Source organism: Lynx rufus, unplaced genomic scaffold (genome assembly GCF_022079265.1).
Source record: "Lynx rufus isolate CCGP_SWC_20201006 ecotype Redwood Valley unplaced genomic scaffold, mLynRuf1.p SCAF_4, whole genome shotgun sequence".
In the NCBI taxonomy this organism is placed as follows: Eukaryota; Metazoa; Chordata; class Mammalia; order Carnivora; family Felidae; genus Lynx; species Lynx rufus.
The window spans coordinates 75,772,992-75,796,852 of record NW_025814856.1 but is presented as its reverse complement, the minus strand read 5'-3'; the positions used below and the strand labels follow the sequence as shown (position 1 = coordinate 75,796,852).

At 42.1% G+C, this 23,861-nt stretch overlaps 1 protein-coding gene across 2 annotated transcripts in view; it reads right to left on the bottom strand.

Moving 5' to 3' along the window:
• Nucleotides 1-23,861, bottom strand: part of VPS41 (VPS41 subunit of HOPS complex) — a 184,828-nt gene that overhangs the window by 26,982 nt on the left and 133,985 nt on the right. For both annotated transcript variants that reach the window (XM_047095042.1, XM_047095043.1), the window contains 10 exons: nt 22,803-22,918; nt 21,433-21,489; nt 20,128-20,189; nt 18,666-18,747; nt 14,532-14,624; nt 9,679-9,806; nt 7,772-7,916; nt 5,610-5,651; nt 5,412-5,462; nt 1,244-1,381 (listed from right to left, as the gene is read on the bottom strand). In XM_047095042.1, coding sequence (XP_046950998.1) covers nt 1,244-1,381; nt 5,412-5,462; nt 5,610-5,651; nt 7,772-7,916; nt 9,679-9,806; nt 14,532-14,624; nt 18,666-18,747; nt 20,128-20,189; nt 21,433-21,489; nt 22,803-22,918 — 914 coding nt within the window. The remainder of the gene's footprint in view (nt 1-1,243; nt 1,382-5,411; nt 5,463-5,609; nt 5,652-7,771; nt 7,917-9,678; nt 9,807-14,531; nt 14,625-18,665; nt 18,748-20,127; nt 20,190-21,432; nt 21,490-22,802; nt 22,919-23,861) is intronic.

The window sequence follows — 23,861 nt, the reverse complement described above, 5'->3', positions numbered from 1 at the left end:
TTTGTTTTGTTGATACATACAGCTGACTAAAAAGTTATTTGTTACCTGGCCATCTGAATTCAGGAAGATACCTGTAGATGTTAGCACTCCAGACAGCAAGAAGAACCACGGGAAACAACACTTGTGGCCTTGGATTGCTCAGTTTCTAGTACCAACGTGGTAGGTATCAACTGTGTTGAAAGAGCAGGCTCACGAAACTTACTAGTTCATGTGCGGTCCTAACTAGAATCTTGTACGTAGTCATTTATTCACCCACTCATGGTACAACAGACATTTAGGAAATGTCTAATGAGTGCTGGCTGCTGGGTTTATCAAAAATGAGTGAGACAAACTCCTTGTCCTTTAAAGAATGTACAGGATAGTGGGAAAGAGACTAGCAATTTATTATAATTATAATGTTATGTAGCATAAGAGAGAAATACAGAGACACCAACGATGTGGATGTGGAAAGCAGACAGGGTGCAGGACCTAAGTTACTGACCTTGAGTCTGAGACAACCGCCTCCGGCTTGGGGTAGCTTGGGTCTCCCTCCTAGATTGCTCTGAGGCCCCACTCTGACCCTGGTAAACTGACTTGGACTCCTGATACCATTTTTTTTTAAATGTTTATTTATTTTGAGAGAGAGAGAGAGAGGGTGTGAGCAGAGGAGGGACAGAGAGAGACACACAGAATCAAAGTAGGCTCCAGGCTCTGAGCTGTCAGCACAGAGCCTGACACGGGGCTCAAATCCACCTGAGATCATGACCTGAGCCAAAGTTGGAAGTTCAACTGACTGAGCCACGCAGCGCCCCGCTGATACCGTTTTTGCTTGATGGTTGATGGAGTCCTAGACCCCGGATTAAACCTTTATTCCAATTAAACCTGGAGCAGAAATGCTCTAACTCTTCACCAAAATCTTAGCCAACAGGACCTCCAGTTCTCATCAGGATGCCCCAGCATTAAGTGTATGGGATGAGTCTGTCACTTACCTTTTCTTTTCTTTTCGTTTAAAGTTTATTTATTTATTGAGAGAGAGAGAAAGAGAGAGAGAGAGAGAAAGAGAAACCATGTGAGTAGGGTAGGGGCAGAGAGAGAGAGAGAGAGAGAGAGAGAGAAGAGAGAGAGAATCCCAAGCAGGCTCTGTGCTATCAGAGTGGAGTCCGACTTGGGGCTCCAACTCACAAAGTGCAAGATCACGATCTGAGCTGAAACCAAGAGTCAGACGCTTACCCGACCGAGCCACCTGGGCGCCCCTGTGACTTACCTTTTCAAGGGGGCAATGGGTACTATCTCGGAGAAAGGGAAGTAAGTTTGGTCGATCATACTCAGCATAAAGGCTAATCTGCTTTTCATGGTAGCGCTGCCCCTTATGATGGTCTCTCTTGAAAAGTTTATGCAGATACTAAAAGGAACAAAGGAATAAACCATGAATATGAGAGTAAGAAAAACAATACCTGTTTACACTGCTGTGTTCGATTCGAAATAGCCTGGGGAAAAAGCAGATTTCAGGAAAATCTCTAGGTGGAGGAAAAGTGGAAAGAACACCTTCAGAAGAGCAAGGACATTCTGGTACTCTTTCGAGAATGGCCTTGAGTGACCTGGCTCTACTAACCAGCCATGTGACCTCAACAGGTCACTGACCTCTCTGTGATGGAGTTTATCTGCAAAAATCTCACGGGGTTGTTGGGAGGACTGAATGAGTTGCCAGGTGTAAAACACTCGGATCCATAATGGCATTTACTAAGCACTAGAGAAAGGTTAATAATAGTTATTAATATCATTACCATCGTCCGCTTTGCCTCAGAAGTAAAATGCTTGATTAGTGGCCTTCCTAAATCCTAAAAATTCTGGTCTTCTACATTAAGGGGGTACAGTCATGGGACAAGAGTTATGTTCTTAGAAGCTCAAGCAACAAGTGCTAAATTAATTCTCACACATTCTGCATCTGCTAAGCCTTGTTGAGGTCTGTGTCTGCAATGACATGCTGCGTGTTCTGGTGACATCCAAGGTTAAAAATCAAGAGGAGTACAGGTGTCCTGAGCCAATTTTCCAAACCGATTCCTTTCCCTAAGCTGTCTGAAAAAGTGAATGAACCTCAAAGGAAGTGAGTCATTCACTTTCTACTCAGAGGCAAGATTAAGCCTATCAATACATTATGCCGAAGTCAGAAATCCACGTCTGATGTGTACTTAGTGTTCAGTGTAAACACACACCCCGTTACCCACCCAAGGCGGACAGTCCTGATGGCACCTGTCACATAAAGTACATTCCCACCTCGAGTGAACTGGTTTGTGAGGAACGGGGCCTCGGTTTGCCCCTGACGCTGTGACTGTAACTGGGTTAGCTGGAGTTGGACATTCACTAAACGAGTCTAAGCACGACACATGCACGCAGAGAAACGGCTCCTCAGGTCAACCCTTCGTGTCTCCCCAAGGCCAGAAGGGGGCCGAGAGTGGCTGGCACTCCACGGTGGCCTGATGGTGGCCCTGCCTGTCCCCTGGCACTGGGGTCGCCGTGTGAGCAGGACACTCGGTGCAGGTCGCCAGAGGTGCAATGGGATGGGAAGGCTCGGTCACATCTGCCAAGGCCAATTTTCAGAGACCTTATGTTGCCTGACAGGGAAGAGGAGCCACTTTGAGGGGAGCCATTTTGATGGGCGCTCTCACCATTTCACCACTGCACTAATTACCACGCAGGGACCTCCCACCGGCAGTCCTGTCTCAAGCTTCAAGCAGACCAGAAATCATTGCTTTATAAACAAATCCCAAAGTGGCCAGCATGGTGGCGCCTTGCTTGTTAAAGCGGACAATCTTGAGATTTCCAATCGTGAACGCTATCACAATAGCATCTGCACAACCCCTGACTGAAACAAAACAAAGTACCTCACATTCCCATCCTGGAGTCTTCAAAAAGCTTCTTGCGTGAAACTGACTTCTGATTAAAGACTCCATCCCCTGAGCCTCCTCTTGGGGTGCAAAGAGGTGGGCAAAGATACAAGAGCCCCCAGTGAATTTTTTTCTTTTTAATTTAAATCCAAGTTAGTTAACATATAGTGTAATAATGGTTTCAGGAGTAAAATTTAGTGATTCAACACTTACATATAACACCCTGCGCTCATCCCAACAAGTGTCCTCCTTCACGCCCCTTGTCCATTTAGCCCATCCCCCCACCCAACACCCCACCAGCAACTCTCAGTCTGTTCTCTGTATTTAAGAGTCTCTTATGGTTGCCTCCCTGTTTTTATTTTTCTTCTCTTCCCCTATGTTCATCTGTTGTGTTTCTTAAATTCCACATATGAGTGAAATCATATGATATTTGTCTCTCTGACTTACTTTGCTTAGCATAATACATTCTAGTTCCATCCATGTTGTTGCAAATGTCAAGATTTCATTCTTTTTGATCACCAAGTAGAATTCCATATCTACACCACATCTTCTTTATCCATTCATCAGTTGATGGACATTTAGGCACTTGCCGTAATTTGGCTTTTGTTGATGGCGCTGCTACAAACATCGGGGTATATGTGTCCCTTCGAAACAGCACACCTGTATCCCCTGGCTAAATACCTAGTGGTACAATTGCTGGGTCACAGGGTAGTTCTATTTTTAATTTTTTGAGGAACCTCCATACTGTCTTCCAGAGCAGCTGCACCAGTTTGCATTCCCACCAACACTGCAACAGTGTTTCCCTTTCTCCACATCCTCCCCAACATCTGTTGTTTCCTGAGTTAACTTTAGCCATTCTGACAGGTGTGAGGTGGTATCTCACTGCGGTTTTGATTTGTATTTCCCTGAGGACGAGGAGTGATGTTGAGCATCTTTTCACATGTCTGTTAGTCATCTGGATGTCTTCTTTGGAAAAGTGTCTGTTCATGTCTTCTGCCCATTTCTCCACTGGATTGTTTGGTTTTGGGGTGTTGAGTTTGATAAATTCTTTATTGATTTTGGATGCTAATCCCGTATCTGGTATGTCATTTGCAAATATCTTCTCCCATTCTGTCAGTTGCCTTTTAGTTTTGCTGATTGTTTCCTTCACCATGCAGAAACTTTTTATCTTGATGAGGTCCCAACAGTTAATTTTTGTTTTTGTTTCCCTTGCCTCTGGAGACATGTCTAGTAAGGAGTTGCTGCAGCTGAGGTCAAAGAGGTTGCTGCCTGTTTTCTCCTGTAGGATTTTGATGGCTTCCTATCTAACTTACATTTAGGTCTTTTATCCATTTTGAGTTTTATTTTTGTGTATCGTGTAAGAAAGTGGTCCAGGTTCATTCTTCTGCATGTCACTGTCCAGTTTTTCCAACATCATTTGCTGAAGATACTGTCTTTTTTTTCCCATAGGATATTCTTTCCTGTTTTGTTGAAGATTAGTTGGCCACATATCTGTGGGTCCATTTCCGGGTTCTCTATTTTGTTCCATTGATCTGAGTGTCTGTTTTTGTGCCGGTGCCATACTGTGTTGATGATCACAGCTTTGTAATACAGCTTGAAGTCCGGAATTGTGATGCCTCCTGCTTTGGTTTTCTTTTTCAACATTACTTTGGCCATTCGGGGTCTTTTCTGATTCCATACATATTTTAGGATTGTGTGCTCTAGCTCTATGAAGAACGCTGGTGTTATTTTGACAGGGATTGCACTGAATGTGTAGACTGCTTTGGGTAATATAGACATTTTAACAATATCTCTTCTTCCAATCTATTAGCATGGAATGTTTTTCCATTTCTTTGTGTCTTCTTCAATTTCTTTCATAAGCTTTCTAAAGTTTTCAGTGTACAGATCTTTTTTACCTCTTTGATTAGGTTTATTCCTAAGTATTTTGTGGTTTTTGGTCCAATTGTAAGTGGGATCAAGCCCCATCATATTTGATGCCCACAGTCCTACTGGACCCATCTATTTTCTCTGAAGCCTTTTCTCATATCATTTTTAAAAGACACAGAAAACATGAACTCCTGCTTTATTTAGGGAATCCAAGTAGCCTCTCAAGGAAGTCTAGAATAGGCCTTAACAGTACTACCACTGAGGCCAAATGAGAGGAGAGGGATGAGCTAGCATGAGGGTGAAGGACAGAAAAATGGGGCTCTGTTCTTGGATCCTTCTGAGGTGTTGTAATTTATGCTGCAGTTGTATTCAGTGGTAACTCCAGAAGCAAGGTGCTTACTCCTTGCTTCTGGACACAGTTTGGTGATACAAACATGAATATGATAACTTTTCTTAAAATCACAATTATGAGTCAAAGTTAAAGTACCCAATCTGTAATTAGTCCCTAGCGAGGGGGGGGGGGGGGGGTCAGAGCAAAACTAATTGCGGATTATGGTGTGTGGTCAAACCTCTAATCCGAGTAGTGACGTGAGCGAATTCACGCCAATATCCCCCACCAATACGGACAGGTGGCTCGACCACTGTGCGGTTAAAAGGGCAAATGAAGACAGTCATGCTCACCACGTGTTGCAACTCTGGTCTGTCTTCTAATTCTTCCACCACCTTTTTAATCTAGAGAGAAAAGGAATTTTTAAACATGGAGTTACAGGGGGACACAAACATAGCTGCAAGATTATCTGATAAACATCTCTCTTCCTTATGGCTAGGGTGCTCTCAGGCACTCATCTGGCAACACATATGAAAACAAAAGACACTCACTGAAATTTTATCTTCATTGTCCAAAAGCATGTCAACGGCTTTCTGAAATAAAAAAAAAAAAAGTAGCCACAGTCAATGACACGTGCTGTGTTAAGAGGACACTGAACACAGTGTACCTTGCATGCCGTCAGTTCACGGTGGAGGGTTTCTTTTCCACACATACGGGTTCCTTTGCATTATAACAGCCCTTAAGGGAGATATTTGTAAATGAACGAATTTTAATGTGTCTCAATCTGAGGACTGCACGTTTAGCATACCACTAAAACACTGTCCTGCTACAACTCACCAAACACCAAACATCTCGTCTACACATATTCCAGCCTCCGTGTTGTTGGACGTAACTTCACAGGCACTCCTGTCACTCGTGCTAGCTACGGAGAGCGTACTGTTCCCAGGACCACAAAAGTGAGCTTCACTTCCTGCCACCTGAACCTTCACTGAGACCCTCTACGGATTTCACAGGTGTAAGGGGCTGGTCTTATGTGGAGAAGAGGCTGAGAGCCAGGAAAACAATTAGATACCTGGAGTCTCATACGGATACAAATACTTTCGGGATTTACTTTATTGACCTTTAACATTCACGAAACACACATGAGACTGTGTCTGTAACAACAGGGAGTGAGAAGACAGCCCATCAGACGGAGTGTCATTCATGATACCTGAGCCTGGGTCCTGCTCTTGAGTCTGCTGCTGCCTACCTACCCACTCCACTGGTTTCCCCTCTAAAATGTGACGATGGGAGAGATTAGCCTTAAGGCATCTTCTAGTTAGAAAACTCTGATTCCTCAACTTTGGTTCATACTCTTGAACAGCAGTTAGTCTCAGCTCGTTCATCATTTTTTTCTACAGCTACACATGTCAAACTCGGCTCTGGAGACACATGGCGGGAATGGGGGGTAGGAATAAGGGGAAAACAGATAAGGTGAAATGTAATTAATTTTTATATAAGCACTTCATCCTCTTAATCTTAATCATCTTGTGCCAGAGAAGCAGCCCCTCTGCCCCTGAACTTCTTCAGAACTGCACTCACTCTTTTTAGATCGGCAGTCCCGAAGGACTTGAACCATTCAGTACAAAAAAGGGCGAAAAGCATCTTCCAGGGAAAAAAAAAGTGGATTTAGCTTCTATTTAAGTTTATGACGACTAATCTGTAGCATTAGCATAATATGTACATAATATACATGTATACGTGCATACATAATATAGTGCAGAACATCCTTTAATGCAATAAAATAAAAAAGTCAATTTAATTCTTTTGGAGCCTTACGGGTTCTACTCTTCAACTAACGTTTCAATTTTCTGAATGAGGAACTGTGTTCTATGAACTTTATGTCCATCATGGTTACTTGTGATTAGCTTTCTATGTTACACACACGTGCGTGCGCACGCACGCACACACACACACACACACACACACAGGCCACTGTGAGCTGTGGAGGCTGGATGCCCTCATTGGTCAAACAATCCACTGTTCAAATTTGTCATGCAATAAAATAACACATTCTCCACATCTGACCCAGTGGAAACGCCACATGCTGAATCTATGAATGCCAACGAATAAAATCACAATAAATGGATCAAAACAGAAGTTCACCTAAAATTTTAATTCTGCAACATACGATTAAGAGAGGTGAATGAGGCAGAGCGTATGGCTAGTTTCTCTGTTTCTATGAATTATGTGAATTGTTTGATGAAACAATTACTTCACACACACACAACTTTCCAAGTTCCACATCAGATTATGATTGCTTTTGCAGAATAACCACATCAAGTAAAGGATTCCTGAATCCCAAGTACTAAAACAGCTTAACATCTAGGGGCACCTGGGTGGCTTAGTCGGTTAAGCATCTGACTCTTAATCTCAGCTCAGGTCATGACCCCAAGGTTTGTGAGATCAAGCCTGCTTGGGATTCTCTCTCTTCCTCTCTCTCTCTGCCCCTCCCCTGCGCACATACATGCTCTTTCTCTCCTTCAAAATAAATAAGCTTCAAAAAAATATATATATATAGCTGAACATCTAGTGAGGATCAGTGTTCTGAACATGATTATACAGCCAAGCTACTTGATTTATTACCTTCTCCAGCATTTGAACAGGTGTCCAATTATTAAAACTTTAGAAGAGTAAAAACAATTGATCGGTATTAAAATAAGAAATGCATTACCTCAGAATCAAAATCCATCAATAAAACAATTTTATCCTTGATGGAACTGAAAAGATTATGCTTGTGGATCAATTGGAAAACATCCTTATGTCTTAATGTTAAGTATATTTCCAGAGCATTGCCATAATTTTTGTCATAGGTGTACCTGGTAATACAAAATTTTTTACATTAATGTTCATCAACACTTCAATTAAACACACACATACACATATACAAATCATGTTTTGCAACATGAAAAACTGAAAAATTTGTTTAAATAGAAAAGTCCACTTTATTTGGAAGACTATTCTTTGGGATTTAACTATATGTGACCAGTAAGAATTTCTTTTTCAGAATCTTGCTTCCCGTTTCGCCAAACCTCAGGGAATTTACAGTGGTCAAGTACTAAACATTTTCTTTTACAGAAATTTTCAAAAATTTTTCGTAGAAGTCCATATACCAGGCAAAGAAAGTATGATCCAAAACAAAGGGAATTCTTATTCCAGTAATAAAAAAATTCAGTTCCAATTTTTTACAAGCAGTATTCAGCTGGCAAATGGATTCTATCCCAAATGCTTTTCTGTCAGGGGAGCTTATAGAACTGACACGTGTTTTTTTTATTGAAACACTGTTTTTCACATTAATTCCGAAGCCAGCTCCTTAAAACCAACTGAACCTAAATTGTCCATTATTCGTTAAAAATTATTATGGCGTGCCTGGGTGGCTCAGTCAGTTAAGCATCCAGCCTTGGCTCAGGTTATGATCTCAGGTTATGTGGCCTGTTAGTTCGAGCCCCGCATCAGGCTCTGTGGTGACGGCTCAAAGCCTGGAGCCTGCTTCGGATTCTTTGTCTCCCAATCTCTATGCCCCTCCCCTGCTCATACTTTGTCTCTCTCTCAAAAATAAATAAACATAAAAAAAATTTTTTTTAACATTATTTTAAAAATATTTAACATTTATTCATTTTTGAGAGACAAAGACAGACAGAGCATGCATGGGGGAGGGGCAGAGAGACAGGGAGACACAGAGTCTGAAGCAGGCTCCAGGCTCTGAGCTGTCAGCACAGAGCACGACGTGGGGCTCAGACTCACGGACTGCAAGATCATGACCTGAGCTGAAGTTGGACACTTTAACTGACTGAGCCACCCAGGCGCCCCTGAACTCTAAGCCATTTTGGTGCACTTTCTTCGTCTTGGCAAAAGACACAAGAAGATGGGGGAGGGGTGGCCTGAGGTGGTAGGGATGCTCAGGAGAGGCTGACACAGAACAGGGTTCCTGAGGTGACCCGCAGTATGCTTCTCTTTTCACTAGACCAGACCTGCCCCAAGGCAGGACTGTGTCTTACCTATCCCCGTGTCCCAGGCATAAAGAAGAAAGCCCAGCTCACCTGAAGTGCCCAACAAATATGAAAAATATTAACCAAGCTTCCATTTTCTAGGCTCTGACTCAGTGCCAGGCACTGTGCTTAATTAGTTCTTAATTATGACTTCTCCTTCAAACTTTTAAATCATCCCATTAGGAATGTATCCATCTTACAGAGAAGGAGGCTGAGGTCTGAGAGATTAACTGACACGCAGATCCAAGAGTGACAGAATCCAGAGCCTGCCTGGGAAACCGATTTTCTTCTGGAATCTAAGACCTGGCATTCTTCCCTTCCTGAACCACTGCCTCTACGTGGAGCTGCTGACGAGGGTCCCCTCTCCTCAGGGAAACAGACTGCATTACATTTGTACAGTTTCACATGTTTTCCTCACCTGCTAGCTGTGCACCGGAGGTTTATGAAAGGACTTTACTAAGACCGAATGTAGGAAAATGGTACAAAAGGCTCCCTCTTCTGCGTCCTCCCCATCCAGAGTGCGCTAGATCTAAAATATGAAAAACTCCTCATGTGGACTGAATTGGAAAAAGCAGCACTAAATTGTACTCACAGTTCTGCCAGGGTTTTGAGTAGGGTCCTATTCTGACTATCTTTCTTCAGGTGATCCCGAACTGCTTGAACAATTACTGAATTATTGTACAGATCTCCAGGCCATTCTCGGATCAGAGTGGCAAAACCCTAATCAAAGGGGGAAAAAACAGAAGAACACTCTATATACACAGAGTAACAATCCAAAAGGTTTAAACAATGCCTAAAAGTATTCATGTAAACAGACAGAATAATTTTATGATCAAAACTCTGGTCCAGGGGCGCCTGCATGGCTCAGTCGGTTGAGTGTCCAACTGTTGATTTTGGCTCAGGTCACGATCCCAGGGTCATGGGACTGAGGCCTGTATCAGGCTCTGCACCGAGTCTGGAACTTGTTTAAGATTCCCTTTCTCCCTCTCCCTCTCTCTGCCCCTCTCCCCTACTCACATGCTCTCTCCCTAAAATAAAAGACAAACAAACAAGCAAAACTTTGGTTCATGAACATATCACCAATTCTCAGGCTCTGGGTTTGGGGGCAGTGAGGGAGGCAGACATTACTGCCCGCTAACCTCCACTTACCGTTTCTGGAAGAGGTAGTGCCATCCAGTTCCGCGCAAGTAAGGCAGCCCCCCAGGTGTTCAATAACGCGATGCCGCACACACGGAGCTTAGGTTTGCTTTGTTCTAACCTCATTCTGGACAAACTGTAACGCTAGATGACATTCTCAACATCTTGAAGATGCTGCCCCAGTTGGCTACTTTCCTCCCCGCCTTCTGTGCCCGCTGTGTCTGGCCTCATGTGCACTGGTCACACAGGTGTCCTGTGCAGCTGTCAGTGCCACACACGGTGGCTTGTTCCCACAGCAGAGTCACCGGCGCCCCACCATCAGCAAGACACCATCTTTGTCCTCTTTCCATTCTTGCCCCTAAACCTGGTTTTGTGTAGGGGATTTGGGACTTTGGCTCAAGTCCTAGCCCCTAGCTGGATCTCACATTTTGTGGTTCTCATAGAAAACCCCAGATCTTCCGATTGGATCCTAGTTTCCCTCCTACGTTTGGTTATTGGCCAGTAGTATCCTGGGCATTCTCTGCCCTCCCATTCCTGGCTTCAGTGCTCAGGTTTTGTAACTCAAAAGTATGGCAGAGCAGTTTGCTTACTGATCCTTGACAGCTTGTAGAGAAAAATCTTAGATGTATTCAAGACAGCAAAGGGAAGTAAAAATCTTCATGTTATTGAAAAAGATATAATTAATATTAAGTATCTCAACTAATCCTTTAATAAACTACCATGAATTTAGTTAAGTGACATTCATTCATTTTAATGTTTGTTTATTTTTGAGAGAGAGAAAGAGAGAGCACGAGCGAGGGAGGGGCAAAGAGAGAGGGAGAGAGAAAATCCCAGGCAGGCTTTGCGTGGTCAGCACAGAGCCCGATGTGGGGCTCGATCTCACAAACTGTGAGATCATAACCTGAACCGCAATCAAGAGTTGGACGATTAGCCTACTGGGCCGCCCAGAAGCCCCACTTAAGTGAGATTTAGAAATGAAAATAGTGTGGTGGAATTTACTTCTGTAAAGTACCAAGATTTGCTACAAAGAAAATCCCGAAGAATCAAGATCACAGTCTCCATTAAAGTCCTACCTAACTAACCCGGGAAGGATGGCAAGAGACCAAAACAATAGGCAACACGTTTTCCATTCAAACTGCAACCCTCGCACATAAAAGCATGATTGCTGTTTGACTTGAGAGGTTTGGGGAGAGGTGTACTTAAGTAAAGATGTTGTATCGGATAAAATCATTAAATCAGAATATTAAAATGTTCTTCGAGCCAAAATGATACTTTGGATCAAGTTTCTGTTTTAAGACCGCATAGTTTGTAAAATAAAAAAAAAAAAAAATCTGAAAAGATTCCCACCCAAACACTGGTGGCTCTCAGTAGCCCTGAGACCAGGAATAATACTGTTTGGGAAAGGCTTGGCTCCATTTTCTCTTCTCCCCTTTCATGTGACAGTCTTGCAGCACTGACAACTTCTCACACAAAATAAGACAAAATGACCGGTCACACTGTGTGACAAAAACATGATGACTCCTAAATAAACTGAAATAAACACTTATCACATTTCACATTAGGCTTTTCTCTGCTTACCCGGCTCCGTGCACCCTCGAACAGATGTGCTAAGAAATACTGATGCAATCAACCCTGTGGCCTTTACGACTAATCAGAGGACACGGTTATCAGGGGGCTGTTCTGATCAACTGGGGAGAGTGAGAAAGCACCTCAGTGCCCATCAGAGTTAAGTACGAGGTTATACAGTGTTCATTAAATGAAATGCCAGAGCAGTTGTCCTACTTTTAATAAGCTTATACATTTGTCATCAGTATTATGAAACAAAGTTTAACTCACTATGGAGCTCTAGTGGCACAACTGGCTAGCCCATGGTACTTATAAAATAATTCTGCTATGGGACGCCTGGGTGGCTTAGTCTGTTAAGCGTCCAACTGCAGTTCAGGTCATGATCTCATCATGTCTAGGTTCAAGCCCTGCGTCGGGCTCTGTGCTGACAGCTCAGAGCTCGGAGCCTGCTTCAGATTCCGTGTCTCTCTCTCTCTCTCTCTCTCTCTGCCCCTACCCCGCTCATGCTGTCTCTGTCTCTCAAAAATGAATAAATGTTTAAAAAAATTTTTTAAAAATAATAAAATAATTCTGCTAGGTTGTACCCCATAGAAACAAGCCATGAAGCATCACTACCTCCAAGTAAATACAGCCACTTCATATCTTCATTTAGGAAGAAAATTGAGAAGTCGATATTCCAGAGAGGTAGACAGCTGTTTTTTGTTTTCAATCTGATCTTTACTGCAATTTTAAGAGCTTATGACAGTGACAATAAATTATGTAGACCCTTCTTAACAGTACTGACCAGGCAGACACCCTGATTATTCAGGAAAAAATACCCACGGAATCTAAGCTTAAGTCATGCTTGTTTCTTTTTGTCTCAGTCAACAGGCTTCCAGACATGAATCAATAGGATAGGTTTAAAGATACAGAATTTAAGACCATTTCTTGAAAAAGAGTTGAATCGTGTGAAAGAATTGTAACACAATCATAAAAATAATAAAATTGTGGTTTCCATGGTTAAATTACATTATTTTAAAAAGAGGGCAGGTATACTAAGCTTCAGTATTTCTCAATAAAATTCATATTTTTCTTCATCATTTTTATAGGACACTCATAATTCTCTTTTGGGAAGATGTACAAAGATGGAATATTTATGACAGCAACTCTCTCTACTCAGAACATACTGGAAAGAAACAGAAGTCCATTACAGGTCTTTATTCACTGAAGAAATCTTTTCCAATAACTATGGCCAATAATGGTCTATAATGGTCTCTCATTAGATCTTGTATAGAACATATCGCTCTGCCCTGTGTCACTTACAGTCCAGTTGCTTAAAGCTTACCGAGGTGGTCTCCACCCTCAGCCTGTAAATCTGCTGAAGATAGGACTGTGTTTTTTAAATTTCTCTTGGATCCAGCGCAGTTCTAGACCGTGGAAGGTTCTAAATAAAGCTCTGTTGAACTGAACGGAATGGGAAATGAATAGGAACCATGCCTCTAGCCTACATCAGCTGGCACCCAACATAAATGACAGAAACTATTACTATAAACTCTTCTAGGAGATCTACATCTACAGATCTAGAAAGGAGTAGATCCATGCTGTAAAAGCAAGGGAACAATACAGATCACATGTGCCTCAGGCTGCTTGAATCTTTCATATCCAGGAACACCTGGTGGAAAGTAACTGACTGCATACCTGCATTATCCGCATACGGGATCACTATTTTAAGGGGCCCTGTAGACCTTAAGATCTAAAATTCACATCAGAGTTAAAACCTAGTAGTGTTTGCCATGGGACCTTCCTTAAATTCAATGTTATTGGTAAAAAAGGATCCTAACAAGGCACTCAGAAGCCAGGCACTCCAGTCTGCTCACCTCCTCCATGTATGAACCTTTTTGGAAGCCACCTCAAGTTCTGATGCACATAAAGTCCTCCTTATCTTTTATTTTTTTTTTAATTTTTTTTAACGTTTTTTATTTATTTTTGAGACAGAGAGAGACACAGCATGAACGGGGTAGGGGCAGAGAGAGAGGGAGACACAGAATCGGAAGCAGGCTCCAGGCTCTGAGCCATCAGCCCAGAGCCCGACGCGGGGCTCGAACTCACGGACCGCGAGATCGTGACCTGAGCTGAAGTCGGACGCTCAACCGACTGAGCCACCCAGGTGCCCCCCTTATCTTTTAAAACATAACACCAAGATACAAGATGGCAGGGACAGCTGGTAGCATACTATGAGGCACCAAAAACAAACACCTATCACTGGGTTAGGCTCTTGGAACTTTACGACGAGCTGCAGACGGTGCCTTTTCCAGCCATCAATAAGCAAACAGATCTTTTCCAATCTCCTTCCCCATTCCTGCACACCACCCCCCCCCCCCCCGGTTTCTCTTCATTCTGCCTTTGGCAAACTTAGTTCTGAGTCTCCAGCATCAATGGGTGGCTGCTCTTCTGTGTACGAAATCACCAAACAGTACTTAGTCCTTTTTCTTTAGCCCTTTCAAAGAGCCAAAGGAATTAGCTGTAGGAAATTATAAAGGAACAGAGGAACTGGTCACAATGTATGCAGACTAGAGATTTTCACGGTCTACACAGACACGCAGACACGAGTGGGCATCAGGGTCTCACCTCGGCTTTATCTATCACACACGACCCGCAAATCTGCTCCCTTTCAACCCCCTGCTCCCCTGTATTACTTTTCTAGATTTCTTACCACTTTCCCATTGAGACAAAGTAACTATGACCGTGTCAGAATGGCCGTACCTCATAATCACTTTCCAAAAATTCATGTAAGATCATTTCATAGATGAGTGGTTTCAGAACCGGGTCTCCCCTTGGCAAGTAAGGACTAATAGCCTAAGGAAGGAAAAGGAAAAAAATCTTTTCAGAAGGGACAAAATGAAACCATACTCCAATTACGTAGAAAATGTAAACGTACAGAGATCTTTTGCCACCTATCGTAGGGTTATGTTGATAAAACCATCACAAATTGAGAATATTTTAAGTCAGAAATGCTTTTAAGGTACCCCTCTACCGAACATCACAGCTTAGCCGAGCGTACCTTAGATGTGCTCACATCACTTACATTAGCCGACAGTTGGGCAAAATCCTCTAAAAATAAAAGCACACGGCCTGCTTTTATTAGAAAGCATTGAATATCTCTTAGTTTACCAAGTATTGTACTGAAAATGCAGAACAGAATGGCTGTGTGGGTAGAGAATGGTTGTGAGTGTATGGGCTGCTGACCCAGGTGATGGTGCAGCTGACCTAATTGGGAGTTCCCCTCGGCTGCCCTGCCCGGCAGTGCGACAGAGGCTTGTCCCATGTATCACAAGCCCAAGAAAAAATCCGAATCCAAAGTACGGTTTCTACTGTGTGTCACTTTTGCACCAATGTAAAGTTGAAAAACCAGAAGTTAAACTACTGTAAGTAGGAGACCATCTGTGTATTTTTACTTTTAAAAATGTAAGGCAACAGATGGGGTGCCTGGGTGGCTCAGTCAGTTAAGCATCTAACTTCAGCTCAGATCAGGATCTCATGGTTCCTGAGTTTAAGCCTCGCATCAGGCTCTGTGCTGATGGCTCAGAGACTGGAGCCTGCTTTGGATTCTGTTTCCCTATCTCTCTGCCCTGTTCTCATTCTGTGTCTCTCTCTCTCCCTCTCTCTCTCTCAAAGGTAAACAATCATAAAAAAAAGTTTTTTTTTAAATGTATGGCAACAGAGTACTTTGGAAAATTATTATGAAAAAAATTCAAATAAACTCTGTCTTACAACACATTACAATATATATTCAAAAGTATCTATGACATGTACGTATGTATGAATGATGAATAAAAAACTGCCTCAGGTTAAACTTTCTCTCGCTCTTCTTCCTGATACTTCTAAATAATAGGAGGAAGAATGTCGCAGAAATAAAAGCTTTACCTTAAGTAATCAAGGAGTTACAGGTCACCTATCCCTATTTCTTTCCTTAAAATGGAATCTATCACTCTTTAAAAACTTATAATCATCATTTGAAATTAAGGGAAAATAACACACCTTGCGTTCTTTAGCCATTTGAGTGCTGTGTTGAGTGCTGAATTTCCAAACACTGTTAAATGACCCTGCAGTGCACTATGTACTCATCACCATACTCTGTCCTGGGGACACAGATCTAGAGTCACCATCCCAAGGGGCTCAACGCCTCAGAGGGATGGCATGCACACATCGAAACAGCCAACTGCAAGCCTGTGTGCTAAGTGTTCTAAGAAAGGGGTTCACAAGGTGCTAGGTGAGCAGGGGTGGAGCCTATATACTGAGGCAGATGCAATGGACACCAGGAGTCCATCAGGAAAAGAAAGATGGGGAAGGGCAGAGGGAATAGCGTGGAGCCATGGATGTGCACTGTGTTCAGGAAGACCAGAGGGGCTCAGAGACGTGGGACAGGGGTCACAGAAGTGAGCCAAATCTGGAGAGAAAGGGGAAGTGAGGCAATGAAAGCAATTTGGATTTTATACTTCAAGCAGAAGGGCAGGGAGAAGAGCAGATTTAATTTTTAAACCGCTAGCCCTGGGTAGGGCTGTTCGTCCGCCTGTCAGAAGGCCCCTGCAATGGCACAGACAAGGGTCAAGGCAGCAGCAGTGGAGGGGAAGAGAGGTGCTGACAAGGTAAGACAGAGCCGCAGATTAAACAGAATCGGGAGGCAGCTCAGATGTTCTCATCAGGGCAGCGGCTGTGAGCCGTAAAGCATGGAGGGATGGGTGTATCGTGAAGCCACAGATACAGACTGAGAGAGGGAGGACCAAATTTGGGAAAGCAACGGATTCATGTTTATCTGAGTGATTGTTATCAGCAGTTCATGCAAGTAAAAATGGCCATCACGCGTTTCCAGGACAGACACTGAATTTAAAAGAGAGGTCTGGGTTATGGAGCCATCAGCGTACACGTGGCCACAGGACTGGATAAGATCCTCCAGGAGCAGCCCAGTGAACAAGACAAGAAGTGTCCCTGGGGGAAGAAGAACAACATGCGGGCAAAGGTGCAGATGTCACAGGGCGGGCAGCCTGAGCAACCGGGAATTTTTTTTTTTTTAATTTTTTAAAAAATTTTTTGAGAGAGAGAGCACTCGTGGAGGAGAGGGACGGAGGAGAAGGAGGAGAGAGAGAAGGCGGGGGAGGGTGGGAGGGAGAGAGGGAGAGAGACTCCCAAGCAGATTCCACACTCAGTGTTCAGTGTGGAGCCTGACACAGGGCATGATCCCACAACCCTGGGATCATGACCTGAGCTGAAATCAAGAGTTGGCTGAGCCACCCAGGCACCCTATAACTAGAAATTTTTAAGAACATATTCATAACTCTAAGAGAAGGTTCACAAATATTGGGGAAAAAATTAAATGTTTTAAACAAACATAACAATATTATTTAATCTGGATGTTGTGCAATAAATTGAAAGGTAAATTGTTTCCTTCAAAGGAAACAATCAACAAAACTAAAAGGTAATCTTCAGAATGGGAGAAGATATTTGCAAATGACCTATCAGATAAAGGGTTAGCATCTAAAATATATAAAGAACTTATAAAACTGAACATCCAAAAAACCAATAATCTAGTTAAAAAATGGGCAGAAGACATGAACAGACATTTTTCCAAAGAAAACATACAAATGGCTAACAGACAAATGAGAAGATGCTCGACATCACTCATCATCAAGGGAATACAAATCAAAACTACGATGAGGTTATCAACTCACACCTGTCAAATGGCTAAAATTAGCAACTCCAGCAACAACAGATGTTGGCGAGGATGCAGAGAAAAGGGAAGCCTCTTACACTGTTGGTGGGAATACAAACTGGTGCAGCCACTCTGGAAGAGAGTATGGAGGCTCCTCAAAAAGTTAAAAATAGAAGTACCCTACCTGCGATCCAACAACTGTACTAGTAGGTATTTATCCAAAGGATACAAAATTACTGATTTGAAGGGATACACGCATACCAATGATAGCAGCAATATCAACCACAGCCAAATTATGGAAAGAGCCCAAATGTCCATCGGCTGATAAATGGATAAAGAAGGTGGAATATTACTCAACCATAAAAAAGAATGAAATCTTGCCATCTGCAATGACATGGATGGAGCTAGAATGTATTATGCTAAACGAAATAAGTCCGAGAAAGACCAATACCATATGATGTCACTCATATGTGGAATTTAAGAAATAAAACAGACGTGAACGTAGGGGAAGGGGTAAAAAAAAGAGAAGCGAACTATAAGACACTCTTAACTACAGAGAATAGACTGAGGGTTGCTGGAGGGAGGTGGGTGTGGGATGGATTAAATGGGTGACAGGCATTCAGGAGGGCACTTATCACATCAACAAGCGTGAGGGGCACTGGGTGTTGTATGTAAGTGCTAATCACTAAATTTCACACCCGAAACTAATATTACACTGTATATTAACTAACTGGAAATTAATAAGAACTTGAAAAAGAAAAAAAAAGAAGGTTAAGACATGAAATATTGAATTACGTGTTACAGTTACATGGTTAAACTTTTCATCTGTCTTCCAACAAATAAAATATTATTTGAAAAGTACATTAATTCTTTAGTGCATTTGAAAAACGACTCATGTTTTTATAATCTGCAGGATGAGACTATACCTGCTTTCCGTATTCATTAGAAAGGACATTAAACACTTCATCTAAACACAGAGAGAACTGGAGTGATGTAAGAAGGTATAACATATAGGTATATGTTTTATACACATGAAATATAAACCAGATTTATGTTCTGATGTTTCTTCCTAGCTGAGATAACACTCACTTCCCAGGAACAAACTGATTACTATGGTCTTCATTTTATTTCCATCTCAATATTAATATCCTACATACAAAAATTAAGAGTTAAAAATAAGGCTAGCTTACCTTAAGCTGTCCAATTTCTTTAAATTTATAAACTTCATATTCCCAGAGTGCTGCATTTTTCCCAAGAATTTTCTGGCATTTGCTGGCAGTCATCCCAGGGAGAAAGGAAAAGAAAAAAAGAAAAAAAAAAAAAAAAAAGAATAAGTAATACATTACCTCTATTGGTTTAGATAAATCTCTCATCGCAGAGTTGTGACAAATTTCTATCTCAAGTGCCAATGAACACAAAGGTATTACTAGACAACCACTTACCTGCATATACAAGGTTGACGGAAACCATGAAAATTGATATGAAATACTTAGAAATAAAGAGGAGTCCCTTTCAGAAGACTACGATTAGGAGTTGTAGGAGTTTTCCCAATGATTATCCCGTTCTGGGTTTCCTACTAAGCCAGATGAGCACTGCTGGTTTGGGAACCAGCAGGTTTGGGGCCTTGAAGAAATGTCACCATACCCAAAAGTACCAATTTAAACCACTTCTTGAATGGCTTGAAATAATAGACTACAAAATCAGACTTCAGAAAATTGGAAGCCTATCATTGTATATCATCTGGAGAAATATTTATATACGAATAAAAACTTAATTTACGTTGCAAAAAAACACGTTTCCCTAAATCTCAGAAAATAATAGGTAGGCCTCAAAGTTAGGTGTCCAAGCTGCTGTGCAGTCCCGCAGGCGAGCACCCTGAAGCTCCAGGGGGAGCCACACCCACACACACCCACACAATCACTATACAACATTTGTGTTCTTGCAAACCTGAAGCCTGAAATCTGGTCAGTTCTGTGTAATTGCCACCCTCTTGTTGGCAGACCCCTCTCCTTGAATTATAGGCAGTGGTACTGACTGCCTTCTCAAGGATGTCTGTAGAGTGAACAGCCCCGGAAACGAGAGACACAGATAGTGTTTCCCTCCAGAGCCGAGGGCAGGTTGGTGATGATAAAAATACTGTGTTCCTCTGAAGCTAAGGGCAGGCAGGATTACTGTTCATTATGAAAGAATCAGATGCCCTAAGCTCAGGGTCCCTCTCCTGTAACAAGACCGATGGCCTGCGCAGTGCCACCCGGCGGCCTTCTGAGGAACTGGGGCTGTGGGATGTGGCACAAATGTGGACGCTCTGGCTACAGCTGCTGCTGAGGCAGGCCTGCGTCTCCGACCCACGAGTCACGTCTTCTGCCAGCACCCGTGAAACTGATGTGCTACCTTGTTAGCTTATAAAAAGGGTAAACTCTCACACGCTTCATGTTTTTCACATCCTTCTCATTAAATCCCTTGTTTGGTGAAAATGAGACAGTAGGTGGGTAAGTAACAAAGCCAGGCTGCGGTTAAGGCCGCTAATACTCAAAAATTACCCCTGCAAGAAAGATCTAAAAAAATGTCAACCTCAGAGAACGGCTTATTTTACTGTAAACGTTTCTCGCTTCTACTTATACTAACAAATAATTGTGAAAATATCATTATTACCGTGCTGCTATGTCATACTCTCCTTTCTCCACCAGGTGGTTTATATATGCCAAGCCAATGTCCTAGGGAAAATGAAATGGAAAGGAATTCCATAATTAACTGGAAAAACTGGGAAGGTGAGCCTCAGTTCCTGAGCAGGCCATGACCTTGGGGTCCTGCTGGCACACTACTGCTTAGAATCTGTTTTATACACCTTAGTGTGCTGTACGTAATTATGCTCATTTCCTTCCTAAGCATGTTTAAATGCATCTGTGTTTCTATTTTCACCAGGCGCCCCTAGGTGATTTTTATTGTGGGGGGAAAAGTATATGAGATGTAAATAAACATGGAAGGAGACACAGAATCTGAAACAGGCTCCAGGCTCTGAGCTGTCAGCATAGAGCCCGACGCGGGGCTCGAACTCACGGACCGTGAGATCATGACCTGAGCCGAAGTCGGCTGCTCGACCGACTGAGCCACCCAGGCGCCCCAACATGGAAATCAATTTTTTTTTTTCTTTCTGGAAATCAATTTTAATAAAAGGGATGCCCGGGTGGCTCAGTCAGTCAAGCGTCTGACCTCAGCTCAGGTCATGATCTCACAATTTGTGAGTTCGAGCCCTGCGTCGGGCTCTGTGCCGACAGCTGGGAGCCTGGAGCCTGCTTCAGATTCTGTGTCCCACCCTCTCTCTGCCCCTCCCCCACCTGTTCTCTCTCTCTCTCTCTCTCTCTCTCTCTCTCAAAAATAAACATAAAAAAAAAAAAAAAAGACCACTAGGTTTCCAGTTTTCATCTGTGAACAATGGTCCTGCATTGGCTGATCTCTAAAGACCCTTCACACTCTTTCCATCTGCACATTCACTGTCACAATTAGCAAAGAAATGGGCTTTCAGTCACCGTATTTTTCCATAGTCCAAAATGCATTGAAAATTGTATCCGAGGTCCTAGATTCGTCTCCATGACACATATGACTCTTATTATGGAGACACTGAGGCAATCTGGCATTATGAAACTACTCTGGATACATTTTGGGATAATGCAAAGAAAACTTCCCCGCACACAATGCGAAAGTTTTGTATTTAAAGTGCATGTCACAAATCCAGTTTCCAAATTACCCAAAACAGCCTCCTAGCAGGTAGTCAAGCCTCTTGGTTACAAGCAGACGCTGATTCAATAAAATGAAATATTTTGACCTTGCAGATTGGAAGGTCTGAAATAAAGTCTCTAAAAGGTAGGAAAAAACCTGTTCTTTTCACATTACTTTCAGTCTCATTATAACTTATCAAAAGGTAAAGTTATGTTTCAAATAATAAAATTACACACTTACTAGAATCTTATGTCTTTTAATGTTCTTCTGGCTGATTTCAGCTGCCATCAAAGCTTCCTACATTTACAAAAGCACGATGAAGGGAGCAGAAAAGAAGGGAGGGAAAATGGAAGAGAGTGGGAAAGAAGATATTGAGGTTATAAACACTATATTTATTATGTTTTAAAGTTCTAGACTACATAAATAAAGCCCCATTTTCCCATGGCTTTTGCTTCAAGCATGGGCATTTTTAATGTTATGGTTGAATGAACCTCACTGCATTCAAACTCCAACAGAAGCAGTCAACCAAAATGAAGACTTCTCTTATTTCCATTTGAATGCATTTCCACATTAGGATATTGGAATCACATTTCAGACACAAATCAAAATACAGCAACATCTCTGGGGTTCAAACAAACAAAAAAATTCATCTGTCATTCTAAATCTGCATGACGTACGGTGACAAAGGGGCACTTTTCCTTTGTGGGATACAAAAAAACTTGATGCACACAGTTAAGTGTATCTGCAATTAAGATCTCGAAAAACCCTACTTTTACTTTTATCTTGGGAAGTTCATAATTATTACTTTAACACAAATGTCTAAAACATAAAATTATTTAAGGAACTGCTGCATCTGAAGCAATATGGTAATCACTGAGGTATGAACTCTGTAGCAATGCCGGGACTCAAGCTAGTTTATAAATGAAAACCATTTTCCCCCCAAATCCTTTCAGGCGGTTACAAACTTAAAGCAGTAAATGAGTAGATTATTTTGTGTCTGTTTGTTTTCAGCTTATTAGTATGTAAGCCCATCCAGAGAGTTTCTCTAAGCCAACTATAATAATACCTTTACAGCTTTTAAAGTTAAAAGGTTTTCTTTTTGTTAAAAAAAAAAAAAAAAAAAAAAGTCATCATGGGACATTTTTCTACTCAAATTAGTCTGAATCCAGACTCGGTGAGGTGGACATCATCATCATCTCTGAACAAGTAGTTCAAACAATTCCAAGTGAGTATTGATTTGATAGCTTAATCTTATGTATGAAATTAGCACAAATGAATGGTGTCACTAGCAGACAGAAGAGACAATTCTGAAACACTAGCTCGATTTTATTTTCCTTGAAAAACCATAGGAGAAACACTTGAATAGGCTGCATCTAATGTGCCTCGCTCCCTCTACCACACCTCTTCCTCCACTGAACAACGAAACCAGTTAACCTCCTTGTAATCCTTTCTCCCCTCATTTCTGAAAAGAGTATTGGAAAGTTATCAGCCTCCTACCTATTTTTAGCTTAGGGCGTTCTAATTCACCGACATGAAAGATTTATTACACAAACCTTTTATCCTCTGTTACAGATGCCACCATACTTTCAGGAAAGTAAAATGAAAACTACCTCGTATTTCTTCTTTTCAAGGAGCCAGTCAATGTGGTCATCTTGGTCCCGTTCCTTGGCTACGACAATGTCTCTTGGACTCACGATATAAAAGAGTGACTCCCCTTCAGAGTACTCTGTAGGTGAGGCAAGAAAGGAACAGCGTGGGTGGCTTGGCATTAGATGCTTCAGTAGCAGTTTCAAGGGACTCAGGTTATACAATTCCAAGGGAAACAGAAAACTTGGCTACCTTTGGGCAAGTCTGTTTGGCTCTGTCTGAAGGCAAACAATTATTTAAAAGAAAAAAAAAAGGAGGGAAGGAAGGAATATCAAAAAACTTTGAAAAAATAAGGTAGTTTATAATTCTATGTTTAACACATTAACATCGTGACCTCGGCTGAAAGATGGTGATCAAAATGCTCTGTGTCACCTGTGTGTTAGAATTCATCTTCTGTATATAAACTTAATTTATGGCCATTTACAGCACTGTTCTATTTTTACAGAACAATTACACCCCACAGTTGGCAATAAATGTTTCCTCCTCATCAAGGTCAAGGCCACCTAAAGCATAAATGACAGATGCCCCAGGCCCCGGGGTCATCATCTATCATTTCAGCACATTGTGCACAATGCCAGTTGCGAGGGTTTCCTGCAGAATTCAATTACACAACCTGTTTGGAAGGGTTGTTAAGTGTGCTGAGCAAAATGCCTTGACTGGACACTTCCGGTTGTGAATCACATGTGCTTTTTGCCAAGTCCAGAATATACTCTTAATTTCTCAACTGATTAGGGGCTCCGTATAAGAAAGCTCAAACTGGGGGCACCTGGGTGGCTCAGTCAGTAAAGCATCCAACTTCGGCTCAGGTCATGATCTCATGGTTCATGGGCTGGAGCCCCATGTTGGGCTCTGTGCTGACAGCTTGGAGCCTGGAGCCTGCTTCCGATTCTGTGTCTCCCTCTCTCTCTGCCCCTCCCTCACTTGTGCCCTCTCTCTCTCAAAAAATAAACATTAAAAAAATAAAAATAAAATGAAAAAAAAGCAAGCAAGCAAGCTCAAACCATATAGAATATTTCTTTCTT